General features: G+C 39.6%; 1 protein-coding gene across 3 annotated transcripts; it reads right to left on the bottom strand.

The window, feature by feature from the left end:
• Nucleotides 1–577: 577 nt before the first annotated feature.
• On the bottom strand, nucleotides 578–7,910 carry LOC21395585 (protein TIME FOR COFFEE). 3 transcript variants are annotated; one of them, XM_010109706.2, is made up of 13 exons: nucleotides 7,530–7,910; nucleotides 6,978–7,433; nucleotides 6,697–6,872; nucleotides 6,267–6,597; nucleotides 5,585–6,005; nucleotides 5,409–5,469; nucleotides 5,178–5,270; nucleotides 4,688–4,991; nucleotides 4,528–4,594; nucleotides 4,366–4,432; nucleotides 3,868–4,245; nucleotides 1,361–3,776; nucleotides 578–1,186 (listed from the first exon to the last, which is right to left on the bottom strand). In XM_010109706.2, the coding sequence occupies exons 1-13, from the start codon at nucleotides 7,624–7,626 to the stop codon at nucleotides 1,143–1,145; spliced, it is 4,911 nt and encodes a 1,636-aa protein (XP_010108008.2). In that variant the 5' UTR covers nucleotides 7,627–7,910; the 3' UTR covers nucleotides 578–1,142. The 3 variants fall into 3 exon arrangements, with proteins under 3 accessions (XP_010108008.2, XP_024029023.1, XP_024029022.1); XM_024173255.1 differs by having other exon boundaries at nucleotides 578–1,157; XM_024173254.1 differs by having other exon boundaries at nucleotides 6,267–6,594.
• Between the last annotated feature and the right edge of the window lie 6,779 nt (nucleotides 7,911–14,689).

Raw genomic sequence — 14,689 nt, 5'->3', positions numbered from 1 at the left:
CGTGTAATATACTGACAATAATGAGGCTTGCCCTTTTCAACAACCAACTTTTGTCAATGAGTAGCGGTGGTATTAACTATTTGGGCAAATTGTAGAATTATAACATCCAAAGACAATGGAATTCTTTTTTTTTTTTTTTTTTTTTTTTTTTTTTTTTTTTTTGTGTGTGTGTGAGTGTTTATATATAAAGCCAAAATGGGGTTTGTACAATTTGAACTTCCTTAGGCCCTTATTCATCCACCTCATCACTTTTTTTTTCCTGGCACAAACAATTATCTGCTCTCTTTTTCATCACCAAAACAGAAGGGGAAAGAGAAGAGAACCTCATCATCTTTTCTTTTACTTTGGCAAAATGACATTCACTCAATTCTGGACAGTATTTCCATTTGGAATAAAGTTAAGGCGGACCCCACATGACTGAAAGCAATAACTTCTTCCTATCCTACTTTTTTTTATTATTTATTATTATTTTATCTTCCAGTCTCTTGAAAATAATAAAAATGCCATTCAACCAACAGATTCACAAAGCCAAGCTATGAAATGAAAGCAAGTACTGAAAGATATTTAAAGCAAGAAATTGAGAAGAGGGTTGCTTTTATATGTGCCTAGACATATATACACATACACCATTCCCCCTCCATTGCATATAATATATATATATATATAGACACATACGTCAAAAGATCATTGTTTAACCGCTTCTTTTCAGGAAAAATTAGACCTCCATAGGGGGGGAAAAAACGAAAATTATAATTGAGAAAAAAGGAAAAAGGAGAAAAAGAAAAGAAAAGAAAAGAAAACCTCCGTTACAGCCCCAAAAGAAAGAAAGGTGGGTCTTTGCTCTCCCTCTTCCATCTTTTTTTCCTACCATTCTTGCAACATCTTTCACAAACAAAAAAACATTTTGACCAACTTGCCCATCCTCTTCTCCCCATCGTACCAATGAAATTACAATTAGACTTTCACCCATCAACCCTGTCAGATTATAAACGCAAAAGGTGTACATAGATAAATACACGTTTCCCAAAGCACATTCCACAGGATATTTTTGCCAGTGCCAAAATTGTGGCTTCTCAAAAGCTCCGATTTTCCCTTCTCTTTGATCCTGTTTTTCCTTCAGAAATGCGCAATCTCTCATTTCTTCATTTCTTCTCAGGCTGCCAGAAGTCATGCAAATTGTCATTTCCTGGGCAACAAACCGTCACTCCCTTCAAAATTTTGACAATCCCCATTTCAAACCAAAATTCTTTTCCAACCCTTTCCCTTTTTTTTTTTTTTTTTTTTTTTTTTTTTTTTTTCTGTTCTGTATTTTGTAATGGGGTTGCAACAAAAAGCACTAATTTGACATCATTCTACTCACCAGCAGGTTGTTTCTGCTCGGCTGGTTTCACCTGAACCGCGGCGGGAACAGCATGAACGTAAGAGAACCCAGCAGGCAAGAGCTGATGAGGGTTCCCGGACTGGGCGGCAGCGGCAGCAGCAAATTGCGCGGGATGCATAAGAGCCTGCGACGGCAAGCCTTTCATGTTGCTGGCAGCGGCTGCGGCAGCCGCCTTGGCGGGATCGGACGTGCTAGTGTTGGATAAAGTCACGGAAGGGCACAGCGACAACATCCCACTTGAGGACGTCCCAGATGTGCTCTGCGACTGCTGCTGTTGCTCAGGCCGACGCCTATGAGAATAGTAAGTGCTCGACGCTGCTGCTGTAGTCGCAGTTGGGCTATTTGAATGTGGATTTTGAGGAATGTAAGACGAGAAGAACAATTGTGCTTGCTGCAGTGATTGCTTGGATAACTGCTGCTGCTGTTGTGGTAACTGAGCCTTAGTCCCGGCACTCGAAGATGTAATATGGGGATTGCCTAGGATCGACGGGACATTTTTCCCACCGACCGGAGATGACTTCATGCTGGGGACTGAAGGCGAGTTCTTGGCCTGCTGAGATGACAATGAAGAGGCTTGGCCAACTTTGTTCCCTGTGGATGTGGAAGTAGTTGTCCTGGGGCTCCCACCAGCACTCTTTGACACGGAAGAAGTCGTGGGGGACCCCACCATTATAGGAGGAGATGGGGACTGGTTGCTACTTGCGGGCTGTAACCCTTGAGATTGTGATGACGGTTTCGGATTGGCTGAAAAAGATATTTGCGTGTGCGTCTGTTGCGAGCGGCCCTGCTGTTGAGAGAGATTTTTGAGGGACGATGACGTTGATGAGGCCATGGATGGAGAAGGGACTTGAGAAGTGTTTGACCTCGCAGGGTTCTTCCACTGAGGAGACTGAGCTGGACTACTACTGCTATGGACGAGGTTTTGTTGGAATGTGGATAGAGCATTTGGGAACTTAGCGGCCATTGATGACGGAAGGTGATCGGCATAAACATTGCCGTTACTTGTCGGCGGCATTTTTGTTCTGGCTGCAGCTGCAAGCTGCTGCTGTTGTTGCTGCTGTTGTTGCTGCTGTTGTTGCTTCTGAAGCTGAATCATCTGTTGCTGCTGCTGCTGCTGATTCCGCTGCAGTTGCTGCTGGGCATTGGAAGCATTTACACTGCTGATGGCAGCAGGCATGACAGAACCGGAAGGTCGCTGTTGAGTGGAGCTGAGATTAAGAGTTCTCGCCGAACTATCAACTACTGTGGTTCCGGGTATCGTAGACCCAGATGCATCAGACAAATCAGGCCTGGAGAAAGCAATAGAATGCCCTACACCAGATGAACCCTTCACTGTCTTTCTTTCTTCTTCCAAATTATTGGAATCGCCTCCAGTTTTCCCATCCTCGGGACCACGATAATTTTTCTTCTGTTGTGCCGCCGCTTGTGCAGCGGCAGCTGCGGCGGCCATGTATTGATAGCCTTGCCTGACATCTGGGAAAATTGCTTGCTGCTGTGCTAATGATGAAATGTCAAGACCAGGAGCAGTGGTAGCGCCATTGATGGAAGCAAAAGACATGGCAAAAGCTTGAGACGGGTCTACTCCACTTTTTGAGCCATGCTGCTGCTGTTGCTTCTTCTCACCATTACTTCCACCAGCACAATTTGCACCACCTGCTGTCCCAATCGATGCAGGCGTCATCAAAGCAAAGTTCGGTGCGTGTATTGGCATTGCAAAATTCTGGCCATAAATGCTCATGCTTGGACGCGATACACGACTATCAGCAGTTGATGGGCTATCTTCGCTGCCCATCTCAGACTCAAGTTGGCGAGCTGGATGAGAGAGATGTTGCCGCTGCTGCAGCTGTAATGGCTGTGAAGGCTGGTTTTTCGAGGTGGGAAAGCCCTGCAAGCTTCCACCGCCACCATTTACATTGTTGCCAGCATGTGGCGACCTCTGTTGCTGGTTATGCAGGTGTTTTTGAGACGATGAAGAGCTGCTAGACATACTGGGGTTCTGGTGGCCTTGCTGGCTTTGCTGGGAATGAGAGGGTGGTTGCTGCTGCTGAAGCTGAGGATGGAAAGTAGAATAGAATGACCCGTTAAAGAAAGGCATTGCCTGAGGATGTGTTCCTCTATAAGCCGGTGGTGCCCCAACATGTGCAGGTATAGGAAATGAATATGCATTGATCGCCAAATACTGAGGAGCTTCATTTCCAGGCATATTTGGGTAGTTAAAAGTCATTGCCGGAGCTGCCGCTGCAGCTGTCGCAGAGGCAGTAACCGAGGCCGAATTAGGTGCGGTTGAGGTAGTTGCGTTGCCAGCGGCTGGAGGAGACTTCACAGACCCGGGCCTAACAGAAGCAGCAGCAACTGCCTGTTGCTGGCTCAAAGGAAAGATGATAGCAGGGCCTTGCTGAAATATTGAAAAACAAGAACCCACATAAAGTCAAAATCTATCCCAACCACCCAAGGAAGAAAAAGACAAAAGTTTGTGTAAAGCATACCAATATATTACTAGGTGCTCCAGGAGGTAGAGCTTGTTGAACCAAAATCTGCTTCCTCTGAGCAGAATCCACGACGTTGGCTGCCTGGGAAGCTTTGTCCTTGCCAGTATGACCAGGAAACATGGCGAGACCTTGACCTTTGTCCTGAACAGAGTTCACCCCTCCTCGGCCAGGAATGTTAGCATGCAAATCTGTGGAGGGCATAACGTTAAGATTGCAGGGCTTAGCGCCATAAAGAGATCCAGATCCAGCTGCTGCCGCTGCGGGCCAGAAGGAATTCATCCTCGCAATCTGTTGGTGATAGCAAATGCTCCGCGCAATGTAGCAATGCGTCGCGCACCTCTTCGGCCGAGGTTGGGTGAAGAGATAAGGTGGTGGCTGCAAAGGATGGAAATTTCATCAGGAAAATTACTCATAACCGCTTAAGTGAGAATCTTTGGGAAGAAGAGAGGCAGATGAGTTTTCTGAGAAAATATTCAACATGACGTAGACACGTACTTGTATAGCAGCGGAAGAAACGGCAGTCCCGTCCATGGATACAACTCCTTGTAAAGGTGCCATATATCTGCTGAGAACAGCATAGTCATTTTCCCAGTAGAGAAGCCAAGTTATGACGCCAAGAAAAAAGAAGAAAAACACAAGAAAATTTTCCGACCGTACCCCATATGAGGAAGCGCACCAGGCCATCCAGGCATAGACATTGGCAAAGGTAAAGCACCAGATTGAGCTAAAACAAAAGGAGAAGGAAATAAGATCTGAAGAATCAGAGAAAGAGCAAAAACCCAATTGGGTAGAAAGGAAAAACAAGATGAAGAGCTACCAGATTTTTCATTATTATTCTGTTGTTGTTGGTGGTGTTGTTGCCTAGGTGGGAGAATATGCTGGTGAAGCTTGTTTCCGCTAACGCCAACAGAGCTGCTATCTCTAGCATCAGACTTCTCCAATTCAACCTGCAGATCAACATTCCTCTCCTTTCCAACAGCTGGCTTCTTGGATTCAGCTTCTTCAACTGGTATTGTAGTAGTAGTAGTAGTAGCTTTCGTCTTCTCAGGTTCCACATTTGCAGACTCTTCTCTACCGATTTTCAATGCCTTGGCATCTTCTTTAATCACAGGCTTTATTTCCTGCAGTTAAAGAAAGAAGCAGAGTATGAGAGAAGAGAGAGAGAGGGCCCAATTTTTCATTTTCCATTTTCCATTTTTCATCGTCTTTATTATAAGGCAGCAAACATCATTTATCATACTGAAACAGTAAACGCTAAATGGGGGAAGCTAATCTAGGCAAGTGGCAGACGGGGTGGGCCCACACACCGTTTCTGTATCTATTGCCATAGGTTTAGCATCTACAGCCACAAAATCAATCTCACTATCTCTTTCTGGAGACGATCTAGACGGAGGAGGGGCCTGCAACAAAAAAAAAAAAAAAGGAAAGGGCAAAAAAGAACCAAAAAATAATAATAATAAGAGCATTGAATTTTTGGACTCGGAAAAATACAAGAAAAAAAGATGAAGAGAAATTTTCCAAGAGAACAAGATCCAAACCATCAGATCTATCTGGAACTTTTCTTCTCGCTGGTTCTCAATCCCTGAGATTGCTGAATTCCTGGAAAGATAAAGAAAAACCCCAAGAGAAAATTAGAAGGAAGATTGAAAGACCAATCTCGAAAAACTAATTTTTTGGGATAAAAAAGAATTTTCATTTTTTCTTTTATGCTTACGATTTAGTAGTAGCTGTCACAATCTCATGCTTATCATCCAATCTAAGCCCAGGAGATTCCTTTTTGGGCGATTGAGGCTCATCCTTGGTAAGTCCCATATCCCGAGACTCCGATTTCTCGGCGACGGGCTTTGAATCTGAGACAAGGTTATTCTCTACCTTCATTGGCTCGGGCTGAGCCTCCATCGTCGGTGCCTGTACGGCGTGGGATTGAGCAGTATCGGAGGCGATTCCGCCATTTTCAGCGGCAGATCCTGCGATTTTCTCCAAAGTACCCGAAGAAGCCTCGGTTTTCGCCGGCTGATCGGCCAGGACCTTGGCTGCAGACGAAATGGGATTGCTCTGAGCCGTTAAAAGTGAAGACTTGGCCTCTTCATACTTGGCGTCATACTTCACCAGTCGCGGTTTCTTCCTCTTGGGTGCTACGAAATTTGGTAGAAAAGAAAACAGAACATCTTATATCAGCAAATTGTTAACATCACAGAAAGGCACGAAAGACCCAAGTTGGAAGTACTCTGTTTGCTCACCGAGAAACCAGGAGAAAGGGTCGGAATCTGACACCCAAGTCCAGAGTTCATTATCCTTTCCCACAGTTTCTCAGAGAAACCAGACCGAGCACGGAGATAGAGAAGAAGAAACGAAGAAAATTGAGCTCTTCGCAGAGCTGAAGACAAGAAACCCACCAACACACAAAGCCCAGGCGGGTTCGCCAGCAGGCTGAGAAGAACGCGAAGAGGACTGAGGAACGCCGTATTGTGAGCTTGAGATCGGAGATGAGACTCTGGATTTGGCATCACCGGAGGATTTGTTCGTATCGCTGGTGGATTTGTTATTGGTTTCTCTAGATTCAAGCTTAATTGAATCATTTGCCATGATTTCTTGCTTCGACGGTCCCTGGGGCTGCCTCATCATCCCGTACAACACCTCGGCGATCTCTATCTCGATCTCGTCCTGAGCCGACGAAGACGACTTCAACGGCATCTTAGGCTGCCGGAGTTTGGGTCCGTTGGGCTTCTACAACAGCAGAGAACTCGTCAGTAAATCATCGGAGCACAACTCTTTCGGGAAAGAGATTTAACTGAAAACTAGAATTGAGAGAGAAGCAAGACCCACCAGCTTCTTCCGAACCGAAGCATTGGAAGAAGACGGTGAGACCGGAGCTTGCGACGCCGTCGGTGGTGCCGACGAGAGGCTCGGTCGGACCGGCGACGTCGAAGTCTGTCGGTGAATTTGCTCCCCGACAATCCCAATCCCTGAAGAACTCCATTCATGCGACCTCTTTGTAGAAGCTGAAGAAGGAAAAAAATAGGAGAGGAAAAATCAGAATACTCAAAATCAACCAAATCTAGCGAAAGAGAAAAAAAACTTTTTTTCAATCTCCACCGCCGCTCTACCTGACCGTGCTTTCCTCGGCACCAAAACGCCAATCATCTCATCGGCGGCCTTCAACGTCGGCGCTGCTCTAAAATTCTTCGCCGGCGGGAAGCTCTTCCGCTGATGATTCAGAAAAGAAGACGAAGACGACAACGACGCCGCCGCCGTCGGGTTCGGCGGAGGAAGCATCCTTACGGAGCCACTTCCCACACCAACGCCACCTCCGCCGTCTTCGTCCTCGTCCTCTTCCTCGTCGTTCACGCTCTCCTCGGAGCTGTCGTCTCCACCATCCTCTCTGTTCCCGTGCATCAATCTATCGCCTCTACGTCTCTTGTTCCGGCTGAGCCGATCTCTGTCGCGGTCTCGGTCCCGGTCGCGGTCCCGCTCTCGATCCCGATCGCGATCTCGATCCTTCTTCCCGCTTCCTCGATCCCTCAGCCTCGCCGTCTCTTGTAACTCAATCGCTCCATCTTCCTCTGCAATAAAGAAAAAAAAATTAGAATCAACGAAAAAGAAAGTCGCTCAAAAGCTAGGTTTTTTGCTCAACGCTTAGATCTGGTGAAATTCCCAACCTGGAGAATCTCTGAGACTGCTGGTTCTGTGTCTTCTTCTCGGCAAGCCATTTGTCGCCGCCATGGTTGCTCTCCTCGCTTCTCGATTCCTATCCATCTCTCCTGTTATTTTCTCTCACCAAATCGGCTGTACCCAGATGACTAATCTCATCTCTCATCACCGGAAACCTAACATGATTCGCCGGAAATGGAACCGCCGCCACCGGAATTCGCAGGGTCTGACCTCTATATATATATGTATATAGGCGGAAAACTGATTCAACAGTTTTGAAGATCTTCTTCACTGGCCAAAAAAATCCTCGCTTTCACTTATCTTCTTCTCCTTTCTTCTCTCTCTCTCTCTCTCTCTCTCTCTCTCTATCTGTGCTCCTCGAGTCCCCTTTGCTCTCTCTCTTTCTCTCTCTCTCTCTCTCTCTGTCTTCCTTTTGTGTTCTCATCTCATCATCTTTTCGCTATTTCACTATCAGCGAAACCCACTCCAAACCCTCACGGACGGCTACGATCTAGACCCATAATACATCTTTCAATCTGAACCGTGACCTTCACACAGATCCAGCGGCTGCCGTTCTCTTCAACCGACATGGCAACATCTGGACCGTTAATCCATCGCTCTAGACGATCTCAACTTTTTCTGCCAGTACCGCCACGTGTCAGCATTTTTCTTCTCCAACAAGCTTCCATGTTTACTCACTACCGATTTGGTACTATATATAATATTATATAATAAGAATAGTAAAATAATATAATGATACATCCAACAGATAAATAATTTAATACTGGCAAATGTTATTTAATTCTTTGTTTAACATTTTCCCTCTGAGTGAGGACACTGTAGTCCACGAATCCATAATCAATATTTTAACGAACAAAAATAAAGTTTTAGGCAGAGACGTGGGTGACCGGCTATACCCGGTTGTAGAGACCTTGGTAAAAGCAACATGACGATCGCAAGGAATCTAGGTGACCGCGGAAAATATCATTTCAACCGGTCAAATTCATTATTTCCATTCCACGTTTTGTATTCCAATTTTTCCCCTTTTTATTTTATTTTATCTTTTCCAAAATTCCGATTGTAAATTAAAAACGATTAACGAAACAAACCCATTTTAAGACATGTGATAGTTTTTTACTGTAATAAAAAAATTAAATATAATTATTTATGAGAATTTTTTTATTATAATAAAACTCAAATTAATAAAATAAACGGAACTTATTTATTTTACATATTCAAATTTTATTACAATAAAAAAATTTTAAAAATAATTACATTTAATTTTTTTACAATAATAAAAAATAAACTCATATCTTAACTTAAATTAAAATTTTAAATTAAAGAATTAAACGCTACCCTTAATATTCTCATAATTAGAGTGGTGGGCCCAGGTGCAAAGTATCAAAATAAAGAAATCCAACGAACCAGATCTTCCCCTCACCAGTAACACGAACTCAACGAGCCGTCGGATAACTCTCCGACGTGGAGATAGGGTCTTTTCAGGACAAAATTTCCGAACCCACCTGGCACCGAACCAGGGAGGCTCGTGCGCGTTGATGAGCGCGCCTTCATCGGGACCGTCAGTAGTTGTTGATCTGACGGTTAAGAAGAGCGCAGACGCGGGGAGGAAACTCGAGTCGTGGTCACGGAACTTCCGAGAAGTGTGGGTCCCGAAATTTGCTGCCGATCTAGAAATTATTTTCTCGCGTTGGCCTATTGTCACGTTCGCGGGATGTGGCACCTTAGGGTGACGTGTACTGGGTCCCACCAAATTAAAAAATAATAAAAATAAAACCACACCAAAAAGCGAACTAACCTACTCGACCGGTCAAATTTTACAGCGCAGTTAAAAACAAAAAATTAAATAAAAAAGAAAAATATTACTAAAAATAAATAAATAAATAAAACTATTATTAGAAATAATTAAAAATAAATAAAGCGCACAACAGCATAAGAATAAAAAAACAGGGCCCTTCAGCTTTCGCGCTTTTACTCCACGCGCTCGTGGCCGGGTTCACATTAAGTAATAAAGAAAATATTGGATATCAGATAGCAAAAAAGAAAAATATGGATATATTAATTATTTATAGATAAATTATACTCTCTAATTATAAATAAACATTTGTACAGCGTGGCAGTGTCTTTTTCGCTACGTGTCGTCTTCATCTGACGTGGACACGTAGAGTACTGTTTCGTGCTGATTCGTCGCCTCGGATCTTGTTATTCGCTAGTTCTTCCGCTTTTTCTCTTAGTCGGTAAATATCTTTCTGTCTTAGAAATAGGGCTTTTGCTCGGCTCACCCTCCGGTCACCGATGTTCGGTAGACAGGCAATTTCTTTACTCTACGTCTCACGACACTTTCCCACTTTCTTTTTTTTTTTAAATAATTTTCCTTTGTCTTTCTGTCGCGGTGAGAAGTCCTCGTCACGGGCAAGTGAATGGATCATCCCTCCGCATTAAACTACTATTTTTAAGGGAGACTAGTGTGGACACGTCAGATTGGGTCCCACTTAAAACGGTTGACCCACCAAAATGGATCCTCTCTTCGACCTTCTGTCGCTTTGTGGGATGAAACTGCCGTGAAACGACAACCCCCAAAGCTTGCCACGTGTACGACATTTTGCTACGTCATCTAGTCTACGTGGCACTGCCTATGACCGTGTGAGTAACCCTAGCCGTCAACCTTACAAAAACTCCTCTCTCTCTCTCTTCTTTCTCTCTCTACATTAGTTCTCTTTTGCTTTATAGACTATCGACTCACCACCCATTAATTAATCATTAATTAGTTTAATTATTTTGAATTGCATTAGAATATACTTCTACGTGCTACAATTTTTTAATTCCCTCCCACTATTATTATATCCTAGCTGACTGCTTAGATAGAATAATAATAAAGTCCTTTTCCATATATCTTTTGCTTTCTATATGACTTTCTATATTAATGTGGATGAACTTTCAAACGGAGATTGATATGGATACCAAAAGAAAGATTACACCTCGTTCATTTCACCGATTTGAGTTTTTAATTCTATATTTATACAGTAAAAAATTCTTAAAAAATATCACATTTAATTTTTTTTATTACAGTAAAAAATTCTCACAAAATATCACATCTCAATTTTCAAGCCTCGTTCATTACAAAAAAAAAAAATGAAAGGCCATTTACAATTAATATGCAATGGGATTTTTTATTTTTATTTTTATTTTTATTTTTTTGGTTACTCTACTTTTATTTTATGTTTTTTAATTTGTAATGTCAAGTTGAAGTTGTTGATTACGGATCTGTAATCATGTCTAGTGTCTAATTAATCTTTGTTTAAGATAATTTATAAATCTATTGATTCTTCTAATGTCATAAAATGTAAATCTATATTGATTTTTCTTTTAAATGTTGATTGATGGTATAATTTATGCCTAGTATGACACATTCTAATAATTAATTCGTGGTTTTGTATTTTATATATAAAACTTATTTAAAAGAAAATATATATATACATACATATATATATATATATATACACACACATAAACTTATGCGTAGCCCCTATGCAATGTATAGTGCTATTATATTGTTTGCAGCAAAGACTAATGGGTCATCTTAATTGCAGGCTTGATCTAGTTCTTTCTTGTTGGACTCTCCACATTAGTTAATCACCTAATATAATATTGATGAATAATTTTTTATTAATATTTGTAAACAGCTAAGAAGAAATATTATATGGCACTCGGATTATTTTATTTTATAGCAAATTGAAAAATATTAAAAAAATATTCAAGTAAGAATAATGGAAAAAAAAAAAAGCAAACTTCATAGATTGTGGTGTTCAAGAAAACAACCAAAACCTAAACGAATCACCCAATATTTGACAAGCTGGCAAGCAAACCATGTGGACCCAAAACCCTAACGCAATCTTTAGGACACCATTTACTATAAATTAGAAAATAATGTATAGATATAGAATATGAAGTTTTCATGTAAGCAATGTTAAAGCCCCCAATCTACTTATTAGATAAGTGTTTTAAAACGAACCCTAATAGATTAAACGAACCCTAATAGAATATATACACTATTATAACTAATTAACGAGAACTTTTATATATATATATATAGGATACTATTTATTAGATTGTTCTTCTTCCATCTTTTCTCAAGATGTGTTTAATATTAGATACTTCACTATGAATTGTTTGTCTGGTAGTGACGAGCTTGTTCATCAACTTAAAATCAACAGTTTTTGTTCCGTCCGACCAAGTCGTTTACAAAACGAGAGTGACTGATCACCTAGCCAATGACAGAGAAAACATCAGTTAACAAGTCCATGCATTATGAAAAACCGACTGAAAATTGATCGCGCAAAAACGACCATCAATCGTTTTTGCGCGATCAATTTTCAGTCGGTTTTTCATAATGCATGGACTTGATAACAACCACTTGAATCTCACTAAATATAGGAGTTTTTCTTTGGGGGGGAGAAAATGAATTTTTGTTGTTTGTGATCCTAAAATACTTGCCAATTGAAGAGCAGTAGGAAATATTTAGATGAATTGTTTATTTTCTATAACCCCCTATTTTAAAAACTGCCTACTTCTTATACTATTATGGCTATGTATATTGTTTTAAAGTCAATTGTTTGTGGTACCCCTTCTGTCATTTGTGCATATTCAAATATGGATTATTATCATAAAATTGCAATCTTTATGATAAAAAAAAAATTTACATCTCGTGTTATTTCATTATTATAAAGCTATAATGTTGTAATTGTTATTCCATTTGTTTTTTTATTACCATTTGAAGGAAAACATACCACTGAGTACATGTGTGAAAGTATCTAAGGTGGTTTCGGGTCAGATCTCCAATTTAAATCCAATATAAGATTCGCTACGAGATAGTCTTAGATACTCCAATCATGAATATGATCTTCGTGCTCCAAGTAACGATCCTCCACGTTCACGATCATCACCGCGTCCTTGATTGCTCATGGTGTGCGTGGTTATTACAAAGGCAAAACCCGAACAACCACAATAAATCCACAACTCAAGAACCTATGGAAGACTAGGAGAGAAAGAAAGAACTGAGAGAATTTCAACGTATTTTAATCATGCTCTATGATTTGTGCCTTGTTATCTAGCTATTTATAACCACACCTATCATAAAGGAAGCAAGCACAAAGTATGAAAAGTATCTCTCTTATTATTTATCGGAGAGTAAGTTATCAAATTATTCAATCCTTCAAGATATTGGAAATACTTCATAATATTTTCAATGGAATACTTTCCTTTTCATGGCTCGTGAATTTTATCCAAATAAAATTTAGGCGTTGACTTTTAGACTATGCACCATTATGTGCGTCTCAAAGTGTAATATTGTTGATTATTAGGGTTAAAACTATCGTAAACTTTCAATTTTTATGATAATGAACATATTTATTTAGTGTACAGAGCATAATCGACCTCTCTAAATTTTGTAACCTTATTTCATTATACATATGCATTGATAGTTTTATATTAAAATGTATGCAAAAATATATATTAGAATAAAATTAATATTAATTATTTATTTAATTAAGATTAATACAAAACTATATTTAATTAACATCCTAATTAAAAAACAGTTTCAAATTCAAAGTTCAAAAATCATCCTAATACACCAAAATATTCCAAAGTTCAAGTACAAATAATTAGGGTCTCACAGAATATCGACAACCACAAATAAGTTTTGGGCCCGTTTAGTTCGTTAATTCGAGTTTTTAATTTGAGTTAAAATGTGACTTATGTATGTAAGAGCTTTGTACTGTAGCAAAAAAGTTAGATGTGATTATTTATGAAATCTTTTTACTATAACAAAACTTGAATTCTAAACTCGAATCGGGAAAATGAACGGAGGCTTTTAACTCCAAAGTTTTAAAAGATATTTTCCATACTCGAAGTGTTCCAAACAGTCAAATCTCAACTTTTTTGCAAGTCATAGAATGATCATCTTTTTTTTTTTCTAAAAAAAATATGTATTACATTATTTTCAATTATATATAATAATATAGGAGTTGTGCCATTTTTGAATGAATCCTAAATTTTATACCGACAATAGAAGTTACAAAACATGCGATTCGATTAACCAATCGATGGGATTGGTTATGAGAACATGCCGCTTATCACTTATCGGCAGAGGCGGAGGGAGGTGAGGTCTGGGGGGCATATGCCTCCCTGGATTTTAGGTTTTTAAATTTTACCCTATAATTTTTAATTTTTTTTAATATATGCCTTCGCTCATTAACAAAAATTTAAAAATATTTCAAACTAAAACCAAATCCGAACTTTTATCCTATTAAATCTTATACTTTTAAATGTACCTAATTGAAATTTTTTTACTTTACTCTAGTTAAAACTTTTATTTTTTCAAATCTGTCCCTTTTAAAATATTTTTTTTCATATAATATTTATTGTATCAAAAGTGAGTCTTACCAAACAAAATTAAATAACCCAATGAAATTATTTCTCAAATGCGTCCCTAATTAAATTTCTTTTTTCAAGTAACCTCTCAATTACTATTTGCTCGTAGACAACTTTTCTCTAATTTACCTTTATTGAGGTAGTAAACGTACCTTTCAAAACTTGCACGTTTCTCTTTAAAATTTTATTTCACGTATCAAAAAAATTTAATAAACTGATCAATATGTACATACATTTGCCTTCAACTAGTTAACAGTATTAAGAGTTAATATCATTAGTGTTTTTAACATTTTTAATTTATGCTCCCTAAAACAAAATCTTGACTCCGCTACTGCTTATCGGAAAATAACTCCACTTTCTGGTTAATGTGTTATGCGGCGTTGGAACATGTGGTTGTGATTTGAAACTAGATCATCCTTAAAGTAGAATGGAATCAAGTGTTTTATATTCTATTGGTAAACTCTAATGATATTTAGCTTAAACAACAGAAATGTGAGAACAAATGACACCGATAATTCTCTTTTCTAGTAATTAAGAAATGGTTTAATAAATTGTGGAGTGCACAAGTAGAAAAAGGGGGGAAATTGCAAAACATTTTCTATCCGTACGTGGTGTTGGAAAAAGTAACGTACATTAATGTTAATAACATTCAACTAAGAACATGTTCGCCGGAGAACATGTTCGCCGGCGAACATGCAAAGGAGAAGTTAAAATGGCCTTG

The sequence above is a fragment of the Morus notabilis genome, unplaced genomic scaffold (assembly GCF_000414095.1).
Source record: "Morus notabilis unplaced genomic scaffold, ASM41409v2 Scaffold159, whole genome shotgun sequence".
NCBI classification, from domain to species: Eukaryota; Viridiplantae; Streptophyta; class Magnoliopsida; order Rosales; family Moraceae; genus Morus; species Morus notabilis.
Note: the sequence above shows the minus strand (reverse complement) of the source record. Positions and strands in the feature narration are given on the sequence as shown.